This window comes from Oryctolagus cuniculus, chromosome 14 (genome assembly GCF_964237555.1).
Source record: "Oryctolagus cuniculus chromosome 14, mOryCun1.1, whole genome shotgun sequence".
Taxonomy (NCBI): Eukaryota; Metazoa; Chordata; class Mammalia; order Lagomorpha; family Leporidae; genus Oryctolagus; species Oryctolagus cuniculus.
The window spans coordinates 90183913-90204750 of NC_091445.1; the positions used below are offsets into that span (position 1 = coordinate 90183913).

The window sequence follows — 20838 nt, forward strand, 5'->3', positions numbered from 1 at the left end:
TTCTTTTTTTTTTTTTTTTTTTTGCCAGCCGCTTCCTGACCTTAGCCAGCCGTGTTATCTTTTATTAGGCCCGAGTGATGGGCGTAAAAGCAGCATTCTTTCCCAGAGTGGCTCACAGCCCACCACATCAGTCCCAGAAGTCCAAGAGGTGCAGAGGGATGACGATCCGTCTTCAGAGCCACCCCTGCTGACGTGGAGCAACGAGGCACTCTGCGCTGCCACGGGGCGATGTCTTAAGCCGCTGTCTCCTGGGTGGGGAGCCGAGCACATTCCTGTAGTAGCATTTGGTTGACCGCCTGGTTGCCAAAGGCCTTGGTTTGCTCCATTACCAGCTGTAAACACTTAAACAGACACTGTAGTATAGAGACAGGGTGAGAATAAAGCAGCTTCCAGCAAAACTGGGAGAAAAGCCACTCATTAGTGTGGGAGAGGATTACCAGTACACACATGTTGGGAGTATAAACGGCGATCTACTACCGAGAACAAAGAATTTACAGAAATCCTCAGCGTTTAATTTCTGCTCTACTTTTATACACAGAATAATGACTAGCTATCTGCAGCAGGTCTTTTAACTTTTTAACTTTGTGCATTTACTTTTCCCGAACAAGGCGGAGCTGCTGCTGCTACGTGTAACTGAGACAGTAGTTGATATTTAATAGGAAACACTGCTCACAGAACTGTACTCCCTACTAGCCAAATTTACCTAATAATGAATTATCCTGATAATGGAGAGTAGATACCATATGCACTAATTATACAGATGTTAAAGTCACGGTTTTAAACAAGGTAATTACATTTTGAAGTACACTATTTACAGTAATACTGTTTAAGAGATACTACTGCTGCCCCCACAGGATATGTACAGAATGTCTGTGTACCACTGATTTCAATAAGCAACAAAATTACTAAAGAATGAGACCCAGGAGTGGGCCAGACAGGGTCCAGAACAATGGGCAGAGTCGCTATTAGAGGAGTCAAGAAAGGTGTTGTCCAAGTTACAAATAAGTTTTCTGATTGAGAGGCAAAGAGAACCTGATAGAAGGGGCTTGATAATAAGCTGGTGGGCTTTAGGCCTTGTAAGTTAAGGGACCTAGACCTATTTATCTTTTTACATAGGGTACATTTTAAGGGAGGTGTGAACCTCCTTGGGGAAGGCACCCTGTTGACTTCCATTACCTAGCTGGCCTGGGAGGAGAGCTGGCCAGGTAAAGGCAGGTGGCATCTCCAACAGGAAATTTACAGCTCTGCCTGCAATGTTACTGACCCCACTTGGCCATTCTTTCAACAGTGGCGGTCACTTTGGAGGCTGGGCGAAGTGAAGGGCTTTTCAGCTTAGAGCCAATAAGATCTGTGGCTCTGACCTGAAGTCCTTCAACTCCAGGGCAGGTCCATTTCCAGTGATCTAACTCTTGGCTGGCAGAGCTCCCAGGGCTCTTCGTAAGCTGACTTCTGCTGAAGCCCAGGCTTACCACATGAAAGCCACTGCAGTGGACTGGCCTGTTGGGTCTCCCTGAGGGCAGATCACTGTACAGAGCTGTCTGTAATAGGCCCGCCACCCATCTTTACATTGTTTCTGATGCCCAGCTCTCTTTTCCTCCTGGTTTTTGTTAAGTCAGACCAGAGAATGAAAGTCAAGGGAGTGCTCAGTCCCACCTCTAATTTTCGTTGCCTAGACTAGAAGTCTATAGTCATAGGCATGTTTCTTATGAATATTTAGCTGGGCTGAGTTACTCTGATATCTGAACATGGTTGACCTTTAACAGAACTGACTTATGTCCTTACCCAAATAGCTATGCAAGGATACTGCCAGATTGTCACTACAAAATTTTACCAGTTACCAGCCATGCCTAAAAACCTTGCACCACCAGAAGCAAAACAGATACGTTACTCTGTGTGGTGTTGCCTGGCAGCAGATTTAATTTTTTACACTAGTCCTTAATTTAAGTAATTAAGTAATCTCACAGGAATAATCATATATGACAATAGGGTTAAAAAGGTAGGGCAACTCTTCCATGCACAAACATTTTAAGAGTAATATCAAATGAAAACTTAGCAAGTAGATTTAATTGTTAGACAACAACTTAGGAAAACACTTACCAGAAGGTCCAATGTCCTTCACAAATTTTAAGAATACATGTACTCGGAAACATCTCTTAAATACCCAACATGGTGTAGCTTGTTTAACCAGCAAATTTAAACACAAGTATATAAAATGTTTTCAGGTTTTTTTTTTTTTAACAAGTTTACAGAGATTTAGGTTACCCGAATTTTTGATTAACTTTAGCTGTTTAAACTTATGGGAAACATTTTGTTACAGATTACAATATAATCAAGCTCTACAGCAATATGGACACTTGAGATAACTTTCTTGTATAAAGAACATTTGGTCCAGCAGAGACATTAGAAAAACATACATAAATGATACAGAGGAGTTGATTTAAAGGCTAACTACATTTAGATAGATGCATTTAGTTTCACAGCAAACTACAGGGTCACATACATCAGAACAATAAAGCAGTTTCAGTAATAGCTGTTAAAATCGTTAACCTTTTTTATAAATCACCAATTGATTTGAATTACTTTCTGATCTTAGTAACCTCAGTTATCTATACTTTTTTTCCAGTTGGTACCTGTAATACATTATTGGCTTTATCAGTTTACAGAGTCATCCCAAAGTACTGAATACAATAGATGTAGCTGGGGCCGGCGCCACGGCTCACTAGGCTAATCCTCCACCTTGCAGCACTGGCACACAGGGTTCTAGTACCAGTCAGGGCACTGGATTCTTTCCCGGTTGCCCCTCTTCCAGGCCAGCTCTCTGCTGTGGCCAGGGAGTACAGTGGAGGATGGCCCAAGTGCTTGGGCCCTGCACCCCATGGGAGACCAGGAGAAGCACCTGGCTCCTGCCTTCGGATCAGTGCGGTGCGCCGGCCGCAGCACGCCAGCCGCGGCGGCCATTGGACAGTGAACCAACGGCAAAAGGAAGACCTTTCTCTCTGTGTCTCTCACTGTCCACTCTGCCTGTCAAAACAAAAACAAAAACAAAACAAAAATAGATGTAGCTGGAAAATGTCCATTGCAACCTATAGGAGGACAGTTAAACACAGAAACAACAATGCTTTAGTTTTATAAGCAGTAACCAAGAAGAGACACTTGTTTACTTTACATAGCATTTTTGAAAGCCCCTGTAGGATTTTACAAGGCACACTTAACTTTTTTAGACCTCTGGGGCCCCTCCACTAAGATGACCATTATGTTTAGTAACACTAGATTATCAGACTTTATAATTTTCAGACATCTGTATCAATAACATTTTATATCATGACATAATACAGACCAAATGTGATCATTTTACAGGGTGATTATTTAAAGGTTTGAAAATAAGCACATATTTAAATAACCCATAGCTGTTAATAAAAACTCAGTTTTTTTTTCTAAATGAATATCCATTTTATTGGATTTTTTTCCAATTACAAATGAAATTTCATTTTACATCTATAATTAGAAGCAACACTTACAATGGAACTGTACAAATTTAGATCAAAATAAAAATATATGTATTTGTGGCTTCATAAAACATCATTACTGTATCTTTAAAGAAAGCAGAAGTAACAGCAATATATGTAAAAGTAATGATTTAATGACTATAAGCAAGACAAAGCAATAAATTGTGCTTCTTTTGCAGACTGGGGACAATGAAATGTTTAGCTACAATTTTCCCATACAAACATGAAACAATATTCATATAGAATAAACACCCTCACAAATAACTGATGAGTGGAACACACACCAAGTTCGACCAAAGCAAAACACAAACTGAAATTTGTTGGGGTTATCCATATTTTAAATTCGATATGCTTGCTCTATTTAAAAATACCTGGTAGAAGCTAATAAACTGCTTCTATTTCCAGACATTACAGAGAAGATATATTCCACTGTTAACTGCTAAAGCAACTCTTAAATTTGAAATTACTGCTGTATCACTTATTAAAATAATTTTAGATAAAATGTCTTCTTTTGGTAATTTGCTGGTTTATTTAAAAATTTGTTCCGGAAATTAGTGGTAAGTATGCATTTTAAAAACATTAATCCCATCATAACCAATGGAAAATGAGGACACTATTTCCGTATGCCTTCAAAGTTTTTTCTGTACTGCAACAATTTTAAAAGTAAGCATGTATTATTGGAGAAGTCATCATTATGATTTGCAGCTGCTTGCAATGCAGAATTTAGACTCTGATATCCACATTAAAAACATTCTATGTTGGTAAAGAAGACTCAACATAGGGTATGGGTATCTGCAAAGGTCGAACCAGTTGGGAGAATTTTAACAATCACTTCTGAATGCATGAAACACAATATTTTCTTTATAGTATTTATAAATATATTATACAATACTGTCTCCTGTTATGTCATATACCAATATGGCATTGTACAACAAGCATAATGCCATTTGATTCTTACAAAAGTGAATTATTTAAACAAGTCAGTAAAATAAATGGTAGTACTCACTTTTAGGCATACAGAGTGTAAAACTGAAGTTTACTTTTCTTTGATCGGTTTTGTGTAGCAACAGAGAAGTAAAAATCAAACAGGAATCAAAATGGCTAAATATGCAAGAAATCGTTATTCACAGTGACATGGCTACATAGAATGCATTATTCTATGCGTATTCTTTCCATTTGTTGAATTTCAAGGTAAAAAGCACTTGTTTTCTACAGATTCACAAAACAGCATAATAACAAGAACAATCAAGGAGAATGTAATGTAGGCATTAGTTGAGATTAACAAACTATGGCCCAATGCTTACATCCACTGCAGGGTATTCCCAAGTCCAAACAATGGTTACAGAAACCATTTCACATTTTTCCTAACGCATAGAAAAAAACTTGCCTGCCTTCCCAGAAACCAATTTTTTTTATAATAACAATCTTTCTTTTCAATTGACGTCCATATGAATAGCACATCTAGTCCATCTTTTATAGCCAAATTTAATGTTACTACAAAAGAAAGCAACTTGGACGATATAGTCACATGTATTAGCATCTATAAAGCTGTAATGGCATGAAGAGATCTATATAAATCAGGGCTTAAATTTTTTTTTCCTTAACAGTCTCAGGTATCAACCAGATGAAGTTGCTGACGACCCATTTACTGATGATTTTCGAGGTCTATTGGCAAAGGAAGATTGGTGGTTACCGCTGGGGCTGTTGCTGGTTCCAGTCATTGTACTACAAATGTGAGGAAACTGGATGAGGAGACTGCACTGGAGTAGTGGGGCTAGGCAAACAAGAAGAGGTGGAGGGAATACCTCCTGCTGGGCTGTTGGCCTTGTCACTCCCAGAGTCACTTTCCAGTTCTCCAGCATTTGTCAGTCCATCTCTCTGATGACTGATCTTCATCCTCTTGCAAGTAGGTCGAACTCTGTATTTCAAAGGAAGTGGACCATTCCTTCTCCAGGTGTAAATGTAGGCGATATCCATTAGTGTACAGTAATCCTTCATACATGCCATCAGTCTGGAGAGTGTTAGGTATGTCCATTCTACTTCTGAGAAACTTTCTTAAGTGCGTCATAGTCATTGCTGCTGGGCATCGTAAATACCTTTTATCATTCACCTGCTCCTTAGATTTCTCTTTATCTTTGCTTACTTTCCGATCCAATCTGTTCTGGTCAAAGAAGTCAATGGATAAACTTATTATTTCATCATCAGTTATAATTCTCTTATCTTCATCTGCAACTTCTCCTCTATCTTCATTAGAGCCATTGGCAGCATCAGCTGAAGGATGAGCTGCATAAAAATCCCTTCTTCTCTTCATTTCATTTTTGAAAAGCCCTGGAACTAATTTGTATACGATATCTTGAAGAGTTTTATCTGACCTTATATTCAGTAGTGGTCTGGTTTTGTGAGCTTGAACATCACAGATAGGACAATACTTGCTGGTCTCCGGGTAACGCACAATACATGTTTTACAGAAGGAATGTAGACATTCTATTAGGGTGGTGGCATCAATGAAGTATCCTCCACAAAGCACACACATTAGGTGGGGATGTAGCTCAGTGATCTTGATTCTGGTTGTTCAATGCATTTCTGCTCGATGCAAGATCACTTGGCATCCGGCCATGGCTGCAACTCTGCGTGGAGCCCAGCCCGAGCCCGGAGCCTCTGCAGGTGTGCGGGGCGGTCTGCCGGCGGCAGCGGCAACAGCCAAAACTCAGTTGTTTTTAAACAATTAGAATTTAACAGAGACATCAAGAGAACATAATAGATTAACTTATTGCTCTAACAGAGAATCAGTAATACCTTTCGTGTCCAAAAATTTTTTTCTTATAACTTTTTGTGACTGTTACACACACTCTTTAACTTACTTTAAACATTTTATTTTTATACTTGTGATGTTTTTTATCTGTCAAGACAACATTTTTAAACAAGGTAACACATTAAATTTCAGCATTAATTACTTTTAAGTGATGTTGAACTATTTTTATATATATAATCTATGAAAACACGTTAGCAAATTTAAGTAGTTTTTCTATAGAACATAAGGTGTTGAAAGTACCAAAGTTTACATTTAGACACTTATCTCATTTGTCTTTACCCAATTTAAATTAGCAGTTATACCTAAATGACTTAAGATGCTGATATTATATATTTCTATCTGAATTTAATTAAAATTAAAATTGTATTTATTTAAAACAAGTGCTAATTACCTATTACTGTTTTATTGAGTACTGACCACCCAGAAATTTTTTAAAACAAATTGCAAAATAAGTTCGGCAAGTTACAAAGCAGTATCTTCTGGCTTGCACGAGATAAAAGAGAAGAACCATCAGAAGGGTGGGATACCCTTAGAACCAAACCTGGTTCTAAGATAAAGTTCAGATTCTGAGATAAGGCAAGGGGGAGAGTTACCCAGTCCACGCCAGTCTCCAAGGCCAAATTTGAATTTTGTGCCAATCTTGCGAGCAGCGCTGCTGCTTTGAGACCTGCCAACAGAGCCTGGCGATAGACACGGAGTCTCTCCTTTAGGGAAATTAACCCAACTGTAATTGTTCTTTTTAACATTTACATTGTTCCAACATGCCAAAGGCTGTTCACCTTGGAGACCTATTGCAGATATGGGTACGGCCCGGCACGAGATTTACACCCTCTTCCCCAGATTTTTAAGGGCCAGAGAGAGCTAACTGGATGCCGCCGCTGGCCCCCCAGGGCTCCCGCTGGCTTCTCAGTACTTCACTGAATTTCTTTAACATTTAGAGCACTGGGCAGAAATCATATCACATCAACACACGCCATGGGCCCTCACGATGCTTTAACAGTTGGATTCCCCTGATCCGCACCAGTTCTAAGTTGGCTGCTAGGCGCCGGGCAAGGCCAGCCGCTGTAGGGAACCGCAGCTGCAGGGGCGGGCCTGGCGGGGGCGGGGGGAAGGAGAGGGATCTTTGCGTCCAGAGTTGCAGCTGCCCCCGGCTCCCCAGGTGCCCCCCCCAGGGGGGGGCAGTGCCTCATCCAGCCACAGCGCATGCCCAGCCCTGCTTCACACCCCAGTCCGACCAACCCAGCCCTTAACCTACATTATTATGAGTCACATTTTTTACTTTTTTTTTTTTTACTGTGCAAGAGTTAGATTCAGTGGAGAGGATGGAGTCGCCCCCATGTTCTTCTGTCCAGTTAAGTCAGTTGTCAACAGAAATAACACAAACACCACTTAACAAAGACGAACAAACACGGGGCCCGTACAGAATTTCCACGGACAGATTCAGGTGGTCATATTACAGAAGGTCTCCACTGCTCCGAGGGCGAACCTCCAGGAGTATGAAGGAGACCAAAGACGAGAACTCTGCAGCAGTCCCTCTTTTCTTCGTCCCCAGATACAGATTGGACCTACCCATCTCCCCAGATACAGATTGGACCTCCCCAGGTCCCAGATACAGATTGGACCTCCCCAGGTCCCAGACGAGGAATCAGGACGTCTCCCGTTTCCTCTGGGGTGTGCCCTGCGAGCGCGTCTGCTCAGGCAGTGACCCTCCACAGATTCAGATACAGATGCAACGGCCGATGCTACAGATTCAGATTTAGACACAGTTAAACAACGAACAAATAGACTAACGAACTCACCCAGCCGACTGGAGCAAACCTTGGGGGTCGAGGTCGCTGGGGGGCTTTTTGAGGATCACAATCCCGGACGAGCCCCCACATATGTTGGGCACCAAAAAAGTATGTTGTGCCCAGATGGTTAGATCCCCGCAGAGACCCCCAGAGAGTCGATCACACCGAACTGCAAAAGCAAGGTTTATTCGGGAGTACAAGCCGCGACAGGGACCCCATCCAACCAACCGGCACAGCGGAGGAAGGAGTGAGGCCCCGGTCTTTGTAGGGAGAGTTTTTAAAGGAAAAAAGGGCTACATCAGCAGGAAAAAGGAGTTACATACAGCATGGAAGCTTTGGGTACAGGGAGTTACTTTGTTCAGCAGTCTCTACTGTGCTGTCCTTGGTCTGCCGAGCTAGCTGTCCCTGGTAAGCTTTGATACCTCTGGAATGCCTGAATGCCTGCTTTTACAAGGACTCGGGTCTGCTATGGGAAACGGAGGCTGCTTTTTTTATTGTTTAAAAATGGAGTCACTTTGGTTCTTCAGGAGACCCAGAAGAAGCTCCTGGCTCCTGGCTTTGGATCGGCACAGTTCCAGCCATTGCGGCCAATTCAGGAGTGAACCAGTGGATGGAAGACCACTCTCTCTCTGCCTCTCCTCTTTCTGTGTAACTCTGCCTTTCAAATAAATAAATAAATTTTGAAAAAAAAAAAAAAAACACAAGGAGACAGAAGTCAGCATGCTCCTGGTAGCCTGCCCCCAAAAAATCTATACCTGTGTTACCAGGAATCAGCCCTGCATTGGATACTTTCTGACATTATCTTTGTGTATTCCTGGGAGATTTCTTAGTATTCATGGACTTCGAATGAGTTTTATTTTTTTAAGATTAATTTATTTGAAAGTCAGAATCACAGAGAGAGAGAGAAAGATCTTCCATCTACTTGTTCATACCCCAGATGGCTGCAATGGCCAGCGCTGGCCCAGACTGAAGCCAGGAGCTGGGAGCTTCATCCAGGTCTCCCACATGGGTGTCAGAGGCCCAGTTACTTGGGCCGTCTTCCGCTGTCTTTCCCAGGTGCATTAGTAGGGAGCTGGATGGGAAATGGAGCAGCCAGGACACAAACGAGCACACATATGGGATGTCCACATTGCAAACAGTAGCTTTACCCACTATGCCCACCCCTAAAAGGTTTAGGTTCTTGTTGTTGTTTGTTTCTTAAGATTTATTTATTTATTTATTTGAAAGGCAGAGAGGCAGAGGCAGAAAGAGAGTGTATGGGGGAGGTCTTGCATCTACAGGTTCACTTCTTAGATGGCCGCAGTGATCGGAGCTGCATCAATCCGAAGCCAGGAGCCTGGAGATTGCTCCAAATCCCCCATGTGGGTGCAGAGGCTCAAGGACTTGGGCCATCTTCTACTGCTTTCCCAGGCCACAGCAGAGAACTGGATGGGAAGTGGAGCAGCCGAGTCTTGAACCAGCGCCCGTATGGATGCTGGCACAACAGGCAGCAGCTTTATGCACTATGCCACAACCTGAATTATCTTAAATTAAGCTCTAAGTCATGGGACTTATCCCACTTTCTTCATCTCTTTCTCTAGATACAGTCGTTAGTAAAATGTTTTATTAAGAAAGTTAGCCAATCAAATCTTTCAAATAACTTCAAAATGAGCATCTGGAATTCTAGAGTTTCACACAGGAAATGTGCCTTTACTCTATAGATAAGGAAAACCAGTGTGCTGGGAATCTAAGCTGCTGCTTTTGAGCTTTAAAAACACACCGGCCTGCTCAGCTTCAGATCCCATCTCAGGTAACACGTGTGAACAGGGCACACACCGGTCTGTTCAGCTTCAGATCCCATCTCAGGTAACACACGTGAACAGGGTACACACCGGTCTGCTCAGCTTCAGATCCCATCTCAGGTAACACACGTGAACAGGGCACACACCGGTCTGCTCAGCTTCAGACCCATCTCAGGTAACACACGTGAACAGGGTACACACCGGTCTGCTCAGCTTCAGATCCCATCTCAGGTAACACGTGAACAGGGCACACACCGGTCTGCTCAGCTTCAGATCCCATCTCAGGTAACACACGTGAACAGGGCACACACCGGTCTGCTCAGCTTCAGATCCCATCTCAGGTAACACACGTGAACAGGGCACACACCGGTCTGCTCAGCTTCAGATCCCATCTCAGGTAACACACGTGAACAGGGCACACACCGGTCTGCTCAGCTTCAGATCCCATCTCAGGTAACACACGTGAACAGGGCACACACCGGTCTGCTCAGCTTCAGATCCCATCTCAGGTAACACACGTGAACAGGGCACACACCGGTCTGCTCAGCTTCATGTCCCTTCTCAGGTAACACACGTGATCAGGGCACACACCGGTCTGCTCAGCTTCAGATCCCATCTCAGGTAACACACGTGAACAGGGCACACACCGGTCTGCTCAGCTTCATGTCCCTTCTCAGGTAACACACGTGATCAGGGCACACACCGGTCTGCTCAGCTTCAGATCCCATCTCAGGTAACACACGTGAACAGGGCACACACCGGTCTGCTCAGCTTCAGATCCCATCTCAGGTAACACGTGTGAACAGGGCACACACCGGTCTGCTCAGCTTCAGATCCCATGTCAGGTAACACACGTGAACAGGGCACACACCGGTCTGCTCAGCTTCAGATCCCATCTCAGGTAACACACGTGAACAGGGCACACACCGGTCTGCTCAGCTTCAGATCCCATCTCAGGTAACACACGTGATCAGGGCACACACCGGTCTGCTCAGCTTCAGATCCCATCTCAGGTAACACACGTGATCAGGGCACACACCGGTCTGCTCAGCTTCAGATCCCATCTCAGGTAACACGTGTGAACAGGGTACACACCGGTCTGCTCAGCTTCAGATCCCATCTCAGGTAACACACGTGAACAGGGCACACACCGGTCTGCTCAGCTTCAGATCCCATCTCAGGTAACACACGTGAACAGGGCACACACCGGTCTGCTCAGCTTCAGATCCCATCTCAGGTAACACACGTGAACAGGGCACACACCGGTCTGCTCAGCTTCAGATCCCTTCTCAGGTAACACGTGTGAACAGGGTACACACCGGTCTGCTCAGCTTCAGACCCATCTCAGGTAACACGTGTGAACAGGGCACACACCGGTCTGCTCAGCTTCAGATCCCATCTCAGGTAACACACGTGAACAGGGTACACACCGGTCTGCTCAGCTTCAGATCCCATCTCAGGTAACACACGTGAACAGGGCACACACCGGTCTGCTCAGCTTCAGATCCCATCTCAGGTAACACACATGAACAGGGCACACACCGGTCTGCTCAGCTTCAGATCCCATCTCAGGTAACACACGTGATCAGGGCACACACCGGTCTGCTCAGCTTCAGATCCCATCTCAGGTGACACACGTGAACAGGGCACACACCGGTCTGCTCAGCTTCAGATCCCATCTCAGGTGACACACGTGATCAGGGCGCACACCGGTCTGCTCAGCTTCAGATCCCATCTCAGGTGACACACGTGATCAGGGCACACACCGGTCTGCTCAGCTTCAGATCCCATCTCAGGTAACACACGTGAACAGGGCACACACCGGTCTGCTCAGCTTCAGATCCCATCTCAGGTAACACACGTGAACAGGGCGCACACCGGTCTGCTCAGCTTCAGATCCCATCTCAGGTAACACACGTGATCAGGGCGCACACCGGTCTGCTCAGCTTCAGATCCCATCTCAGGTAACACACGTGAACAGGGTACACACCGGTCTGCTCAGCTTCAGACCCATCTCAGGTAACACACGTGATCAGGGCACACACCGGTCTGCTCAGCTTCAGATCCCATCTCAGGTAACACGTGAACAGGGCACACACCGGTCTGCTCAGCTTCAGATCCCATCTCAGGTAACACGTGTGAACAGGGTACACACCGGTCTGCTCAGCTTCAGATCCCATTTCAGGTAACACACGTGATCAGGGCACACAACTGTCTGTTCAGCTTCAGATCCCATCTCAGGTAACACGTGTGAACAGGGCACACACCGGTCTGTTCAGCTTCAGATCCCATCTCAGGTAACACCTGTGATCAGGGCACAGTCACTGGCACAATCTCACATGCCAATCGCTAAAATGTCACTCAAGTGACTACTGTAGGGGCTGGCACTGTGGCATCGCGGGTAAAACCCCCATCTGCAGTGCCAGCATCCCAAATGGGCCGCTGGTTCGCATCCTGGCTGCCCTACTTCCGATCCATCTCTCTGCTATGGCCTGGGAAAGCAGTGGAGGATAGCCCAAGTACGTGGGCCCCTGCACCCACACGGGAGACCTGGAAGAGGCACCAGGCTCTTGGCTTCAGATGAGCCCAGCTCCAGCTGTTACAGCCATTTGGGGAGTGAACCAGTGGATGGAAGACCTCTCTCTCTCTCTCTCTCTCTCTGCCTCTGCGTCTGTAACTCTACCTTTCAAATAAATGTTTAAAAAAATCTTAAAAAAGAGACTTTTGTAGTGGAGGGTGACGTCTTGGCCAGTGAGAGTCAGGCACATATAAAAGAAGGGGTGAGTGGCCGGTTCATACAAGGACAATGGAATTGGTTGACTGTTACTAAGTTGCACCAATGCCCAACAGAGGGAGAATAAAAAGCTATGGCCACTGAACAGCAACTAAAAACTGAGTGAAGGCCAGAGGGCCCTTTTGGCAGTTTACAAAGAGGCCTTTATCCCCTGGGGCAGCACAGCAGAAAGGCTGACAATGTGTCAGTCGAGTTGCTGACCCTCAAAGATATTGAACATGTACTGAGATGTGTTGCCAAAGTCAAGGCCCTGGGTGGGAGACCCCTAGACCCTGCTACATGGGGTGGGGACATCCGGGTTGGAAGTATCCAAAGATTCCCACCTTCCAGAGAAAGTTGGCTGAGCCAGAGCCTCAGAAGTGGTTCACCACCTCCCCGCACTTTTTTTTTTTTTTTAAGGTTTATTTATTTGAAAGACAGCGTTACAGAGAAGGAAAAAGAGAGATCTTCCAACTGCTGGTTCACTCCCCCAAAAGGCTGCAGTGACAGGGGCTGGGCCAGGCGGAAGCCAGGAGCCCAGAGCTTCTCACCGGTCTCCCACATGGGTGACAGGGCCCAGGAACTCGGGCCATCTTCTGCTGTTTCCCAAGTGCATTAGCAAGGAGCTGGATCAGAAGTGGAGCAGCAGGACTTGAACCAGTGCCCAAATGGGATGCTGGTGCTGCAAGCAGAAGCCCAACCAGCTGTGACACAGGGCTGGCCCCTCCTCCCCCTCCTTTTTTTTTTTTTTTTAAGTCAGCACCCTTTCCCCCACCTCTTCCCCTCAGCATACACAACTAGAAGACAACTCTATGGAGACAACACTCAGTAAGGCAACAGGAACTCCCTCCAGGATCTGGCTCCACTTTCCTTCCTGGCTGCCAGGTTCATAACTGTGGTTTAGTTGCATCTTACTTCAGCCAGGAAAGGGAGGAAGCACAGAAGAATTTGCATAATTAGTAGCATCAGGTGTTTGGTGCAACAGTTAAGATACATGCTGGGAACACCTGCATCCCATATCAGAGTACCGAGTTGAGTTCCAGCCCCTCCATTTCCAATTCCAGATTCCTGCTAATGCACTCGGGAGGCAGCTGATGCACTTGGGAGGCAGCTCCTATACTTGAGTTCCTGCCATCCTTGTGGAAGACCCAAATGGAGTTCCAGCTCCTGGGTTTGGTTCAGCCTAGCCCTGGCTGTTATGGGTATTTGAGAAGTAAGCCAGAAGATGCAAGATATCTTTGTCTTCCGTCTCTATTGCTTTGCCTTTTTTTTTTTTTTTTTTTTGACAGGCAGAGTGGACAGTGAGAGAGAGAGACAGAGAGAAAGGTCTTCCTTTGCCGTTGGTTCACCCTCCAATGGCCACTGTGGCTGGCGCGCTGCGGCCGGCGCACCGCGCTGATCTGATGGCAGGAGCCAGGTGCTTCTCCTGGTCTCCCATGTGAGTGCAGGGCCCAAGCACTTGGGCCATCCTCCACTGCACTCCCTGGCCACAGCAGAGAGCTGGCCTGGAAGAGGGGCAACCGGGACAGAATCCGGCGCCCCGACCAGGACTAGAACCCTGTGTGCTGGCGCCGCAAGGTGGAGGATTAGCCTAGTGAGCCGCGGCGCCGGCCTGCCTGCTTTGCCTTTCAAAAAGATAAATCTAGAAGTGTATGTGGATATATGTATAGATATGTATGCTAGATGTATGTGTGCATATATCTGTATGTATATATTATATATAGGCTGGCACTGTGATGCCATGGGCTAAACTGCTGCTAAGGAAATCCACATCCCGTATCAGAGTGCCAATTTGAGTCCCCTGCCTCTGCCTCCAATCCAGCACCCTGGAAATCCTCCACATCGTGGAGCATATCGTGGAAGGCAGCAGACGATAGATTCCGTGCCTGGGTCCCCGCCGTCCACGTGGGAGACCCAGATGGAGTTCTGGGCTCCCGGCTGCAGCTTGAACCAGACGTGGCTGTTGCAGGCGTCCAGAGATCTCTGTCTCTTCCTGTCTGCTTTTCAAATAGATAAAAAGTTTTTTTTCTAAATCTTAAAAAGATACAATGAAAAATAAGAGAGAAAATTAGCATGTGTTAGCTAGCCGGAGCCAGGAGATACTTGTGGAGCTAGATTTTGAGAATTCTTTTTCAAAGAAGCCCTAAACTAAGATTGGGTAAGGAGGAGGTTATTTGGGAGTGCGAGAGTCTGCCTTGAGATCCAAGATTTAACATTCTGCCAAAGACCCAGGGGGTGGCAAACTCACTGCTAGGGAGGCTTCTAGTGACCCAGAGAAGGCATCCCATGATGAGCTATACCGAAATGCCTGAATGGCGGAGAAAGAGGAACAGGCTCAAAGAGACTGGCAAGCTGGAGTGGATAGATTTTGTGAGGCTGGAAGGTCTACAAGAAGGCAGGGAGGACTGCACTGATAACACCAAATCACTGCAGAGCTCAGCAGTGACTCCTGTGCTGTCGAGGCCTAACTCTAAGAGGCTGTGGCACAGCCATGAGTCAGGACCCCCCGCAGCAGCCAGACCTGTGCAACACCAGCCCGAGAGTGTTGCAGGCACCCGGCTCCAACCCCTGACACCTGCCTGGGGGTGGGCATGGGCACCACCCCCACCTGGGAGCCTTGGGGTCCAACCCTGCCCCAGTGTGTCCACAGCACAGAGCTGAAGATTATTCTGAAGATAAGACTTAATGTTGCTGGCTTTGTCCGGTTTTGGCTTTTGTTGATTTTTGTCATGGTTGTTCATTTTTTAAAGATCAGAGAAGAGCATTTTTCCCATTTTTTTTCTTTTTATTTATTTGAAAGGTGGAGAGAGGTATAGATAGAGAGATCTGCTGGTTTGTTCTCTAAATGCCTGCAAAAGCCAGGGCTGAAATCAGGAGCCTTGAATTCAATCCAGTCTCCTACATGGGTAGCAGGGACCCAAGTACTTGAGCCATTACCTGCTGCCTCCCAGGGTGCACCTTAGCAGGAAGCTGGAAGGGGAAGCAGAGCCAAGACTCAAACCCGAGCGCTCTGATACAGGATGTGACATTTCCAAGCAGCAACTTAATCACTGCACCAAATGTCTTGGGCTTGGACTCACTTGGGACCTGTTTCCCTTTCTTCTGGCCTGTTTTCTCCCTTTTGGAATGGGACTGTCTATGCTATGCCTGTCTGTTGTATTTTGGAAGAAGAATCAGATAATGTGTGAGATTGCACAGGCCCACACCTGGAGGGGAATTTGCCTTGGGATGGTATCTTGCATCTCCTCCACATCTGATTTAGATGACTCTGGACTTTAGATTTTTTTAAAAAAATTTTTTTTTATTTATTTGAAAGGCAGAGCAACAGAGAGGAGAGGAGAGATTAGCAATATTCCATTCTCTGGTTCACTCTCCAATAACCGCAACAGCCAGGGCTGGGGAGGCTGAAGGCAGGAACCAAGAACTCCATCTGGGTCTCCCATGTGGGTGGCAGGGACCCATATACATGAACCATTGTCTGCTGCCTCCCAGGCTGCGCATCAGCAGGAAGCTGGCTTGAAAGCAGAGGAGCAGGGATTGGATGCAGGCATCCCAGACAGTTGTGGAAACCACTGTGCCACAATGCCTATCCCATGTACTTTAGATTCGAGTTGGTACTCAAGTTAAGACTTTTGGGGCTACTAAGGATGGAATGAATGTAGTCTGCATGTGGCAATGACATATATTTGGGAACCAGGGGTAGAATTTGTCTCCCTTTGCCTTCCCAAGCGCATCAGCAGGGATCTGGGTCAGAATCCGAACAGCCGGGACTCGAACCAGTGCAAGCATCACAGGCGGCTTAACCTGCACCACAAAGCTGGCTCCTTTTATGTTCTTTTCTGTTTGTTTTTTTTCTTTCTTTTTTTTTCCTTTTTTTGTTTTCTTTCTTCTTTTTTGTTTTTTCTTTTTTCTCTCTCTCTCTTTTTTAATGTTCTTTTCCTTTGTGTATCTGCACACTAACACCCATGTACCGCGGTCCAGCTTTGGCAGGTCCAGGACGTCCTGAAGAAGGGGCGGTGTCACAAAGAAAGGAGACGAGGTTTAGGTAGCGAGGGAAGGCATCATTCTGCTGTTCCTTCTCATAGCTTTATTTTTATTCTTTTTACACAGACTTTCCATCAAGCCTTCTTCCTCCTAAGCCTCCGTTCTTCCTGAGCAAGAACACATCACAAGTGATCGGCGATGTGTAACCGTTCTCTAATAATCTTGTTTTGTTTCATTTTCCTTTCATGGCCTCATCGTAACCTCCCCATTAATCATTTCTCCATTCATAGTGGATGCGTCAACTATATGAAACTTGCTTAACTTATCTAAAGGTGCTAGACAAAAAGTCTAAGGTTTTAAAGGTTAATCGATTTATTTTAAAAGGTTAAAACTGTATAGATAAAGTTCTAGTGATTATATCTTATTTTTCTAAAGGTAAATCACACGCCCAACAGCCGTGTTTTTTATAGGATCTATTCCATTGCCTAATGTAAGAGTTCCATGTTCCTGTGTTCTACATTTCCAAGCAGGAGCATAATGCCCTAACCTTAGTAAGAATGGCAGTGCTTGTTCATCAATCCACTTGCTGTAGCATTAACTACGCACCTACCATTCTCATCATACACTCCTGTATAAGGTAAGGGGGGAGGGTCTGTGGAAACAAGCACCTGCATGCTCTTTCTGTCCTGTTTTCTCATAAAACTCCTCGGATTCTGTCCCGGTTGCCCCTCTTCCAGGCCAGCTCTCTGCTGTGGCCCGGGAGGGCAGTGGAGGATGGCCCAAGTCCTTGGGCCCTGCACCCGCATGGGAGACCAGGAGAAGCACCTGGCTCCTGGCTTCAGATCAGCACAGCACGCTGGCCATAGCAGCCACTTGGCGGGTGAACCAACGGCAAAAGGAAGACCTTTCTCTCTCTCTCTCACTGTCTAACTCTGCCTGTCAAAAAAAAAAAAAAAAAAAAAAACCAAAAACACAAAACAACAACAACAACAAAAAAAAACAAAACCTCCTTATTACTCATGTTCCTAATAATATTTTGCTCTAGACAAATTTTAGGAGATTCCCCTCTGATTTCTCCTGTCACCTCCTATAACTCATTTTTTAACAAGGAACAATTTTGCTTACATTGATATCCATGATTCCCACACCCAAACCCAAAGACTACATCACTATTAAGCCTAATAAAAACAACAGAGAAGACGGCTTCAGTTCAGTCAGGGGCTTCCTGCTTTGTGGAGTTCCCCTCCCCCAGCTCTGACTTTGTCATGCAGCATGGATGGCATCGCCCCTGCCAGCCATGTTTCCCTAGAACTGTTTTCCAGCTCTGAGTCTTTGGCCCTTTCCTCATCCTTTTGCCCCAGGTAGAATCCATCCGTTCTCCCCCCTCTCCTCCCCAACAGGACTGTGCACCTCCAGCTGCTTAGGACTTGGAGGCAGGGGTGGGGAGGGGTGGGGTGGGGAGGTGTGGGGTGGGGTGGGGAGGGGTGGGGAGGTGTGGGGAGGTGTGGGGAGGGGTGGGGAGGTGTGGGGTGGGGTGGGGAGGGGTGGAGTGGGGTGGGGTGGGGAGGTGTGGGGAGGGGTGGGGTGGGGTGGGGTGGGAGGTGTGGGGTGGGGAGGGGTGGGGTGGGGTGGGGAGGGGTGGGGTGGTGGTAGTGAGGGTCATAGAGCTTCCAGAAATGTTCCCCAGTGCTTCTGAGACCAGTAACGTGGGAGAGCTTCATTTTTAGGCCTATCTGCAAGTCATCTCCACTTCCATGGCTCTTCCAGGTTACTTGCACTCACCACTGCTTTGCACTGCTGGACAAGTAACTGGAGTGGAAGTGCTGGGCTAACGTGTGAAGATCTCTTGTAGCAACCCTGCCCTGGCTAGGGTGATGGAGTCCCACCTTTTGATCTGACCCCCAGCCACCCTTAGACCATCTACTGTTTAGACCGAAGGGAAATTATCCAACTAAGCTTGAAATAGTCTCTGCAACTGTGATTTAACAGTGTTGCAGTTAATTAATACACAGTTATTCTTAAGTGTTGAAATTTAACTGAAATGTGATCCCTGTTAAACATAAGAGTAGGAATAAGAGAGGGAAGAGATATATAATTTGGGACATGCTCAAGCTGACTTGCCCCAAATGGTAGAGTTAGAAACATACCAGGGGACTCCAATTTAATCCCATCAAGGTGGCATGTACCAATGCCATCTCACTAGTCCAAGTGATCAATCTCAGTTCGCAATTGATCATAATGAAAGGACTAAGAGTCAAAGGGAGCACATAAGCAAGTCTAGTACCTGCTAACACTAACCGATAGAATAAATAAAGGGGAGAGTGATCCAACATGGGAAGTGAGATACTCAGCAGACTCATAGAATGGCAGATGCCCTAAATAGCACTCTGGCCTCAGAATCAGCCCTAAAGGCATTCAGATCTGGCTGAAAAGCCCATGAGAGTATTTCAGGCATGGAAAGCCAAGACACTCTGGCAAAAGATCTCTGTGAGTGAGATCCCAGTGGAAAGAACAGGTCTTCAAAGAGGGAGGTGCCTTTCTCTGAAGGGAGGAGAGAACCTTCACTTTGACTATGACCTTGTCTAAACAAGATAAGAGTCGGAGAACTCAAGGGGCTTCCATAGCCTTGGAAACTCATGACTGGAGCATAGGGAGATTACTGATGCCATAGACAGGAGTGTCAATTGGTAAAGTCAACAACAGGAGTCACTGTGCACTTACTCCTCATGTAGGATCTCTGTCATTAATGTGCTGTGCATTGAGATTTAATGCTATAACGAGTACTCAAATAATATATTTCACTTTGTGTTTCTATGGGGGTGCAAACTGTTGAAATCTTTACTTAATGCATACTAAACTGATCCTCTGTAAAAAAAAAAAAAAAAAAAAAAAAAAAAAAAAAAAGAAAAGAATAGAAACTATCAACTCCCAACTTGACTCTCACTGGGATTAAACATGACAATAGGTCTGATCTGATTTCATCATCATTAAAAAAAATCATCTATTATTTTTCACTTTATGTTTCTGTGTGGGAGCAAACTGTTGAAATCCTTACTTAATGTATACTAAGCTGATCTTCTGTATATTAAGATAATCGAAAATGAATCTTGATGTGAATGGAAGGGGAGAGGGAGTGGGAAAGGGGAGGGTTGTGGGTGGGAGGGACGGTATGGGGGGGAAGCCATAGTAATCCATTATTCGTACTTTGGAAACGTATATTCATTAAATAAAAGTTAAAAAAAAAAAATAACATGTGATTTAACAGTGTCAACAACAGGAGTCACTGTGCACTTACTCCTCATGTAGGATCTCTGTCATTAATGTGCTGTGCATTGAGATTTAATGCTATAACGAGTACTCAAATAATATATTTCACTTTGTGTTTCTATGGGGGTGCAAACTGTTGAAATCTTTACTTAATGCATACTAAACTGATCCTCTGTAAAAAAAAAAAAAAAAAAAGAAAAGAATAGAAACTATCATCTCCCAACTTGACTCTCACTGGGATTAAACATGACAATAGGTCTGATCTGATTTCATCATCATTAAAAAAAATCATCTATTATTTTTCACTTTATGTTTCTGTGTGGGAGCAAACTGTTGAAATCCTTACTTAATGTATACTAAGCTGATCTTCTGTATATTAGATAATCGAAAATGAATCTTGATGTGAATGGAAGGGGAGAGGGAGTGGGAAAGGGGAGGGTTGTGGGTGGGAGGGACGGTATGGGGGGGAAGCCATAGTAATCCATTATTTGTACTTTGGAAACGTATATTCATTAAATAAAAGTTAAAAAAAAAAAAAAAAAAGAAATAGTCTCTGCAACTGTGATTTAACAGTGTTGAACATGCACACAAAGGCAAAGTCAACGTGTGCTGGAACTGCCTGTTTTGAAGCCTAATTGCAAAATAATAATAATAATAATATAATAATAACAATAATAATAATCCTGGGGCTGGCGCTGTGACGTAGGAGGCTAAGCCTCACCCTGCAGTACCAGTATCCCATATGGGTGCCAGTTTGAGTCCTGGCTGCTCCACTTCCAATCCAGCTCCCTACTGATGGCCTGGGAAAGCAGTGGAAGATGGCCCAAGTGCTTGGTCCCGTGCACCCACGAGAGAGACCGGGAAGAAGCTCCTGCCTCCTGGCTTTGGACTGGCTCAGCTCCGGCTGTTGCAGCCATTTGGGGAA

At 45.3% G+C, this 20838-nt stretch overlaps 1 protein-coding gene and 1 pseudogene across 3 annotated transcripts in view; one reads left to right on the forward strand and one right to left on the reverse strand.

The window, feature by feature from the left end:
• CENPH (centromere protein H) overlaps positions 1-6698 on the forward strand; it is a 32066-nt gene extending 25368 nt beyond the window's left edge. For 2 of the 3 annotated variants that reach the window (XM_008262306.4, XM_008262307.4), the window contains exon 9: positions 29-3593. In XM_008262306.4, coding sequence (XP_008260528.2) covers positions 29-292 — 264 coding nt within the window. In that variant the 3' untranslated portion in view covers positions 293-3593. Of the gene's footprint in view, positions 1-28; positions 3594-5113 lie in introns of those variants that run through there. The other variant, XM_070056821.1, reaches the window with a different exon arrangement.
• LOC100358360 (polycomb complex protein BMI-1 pseudogene) overlaps positions 1-20838 on the reverse strand; it is a 27099-nt pseudogene continuing 6261 nt past the window's right edge.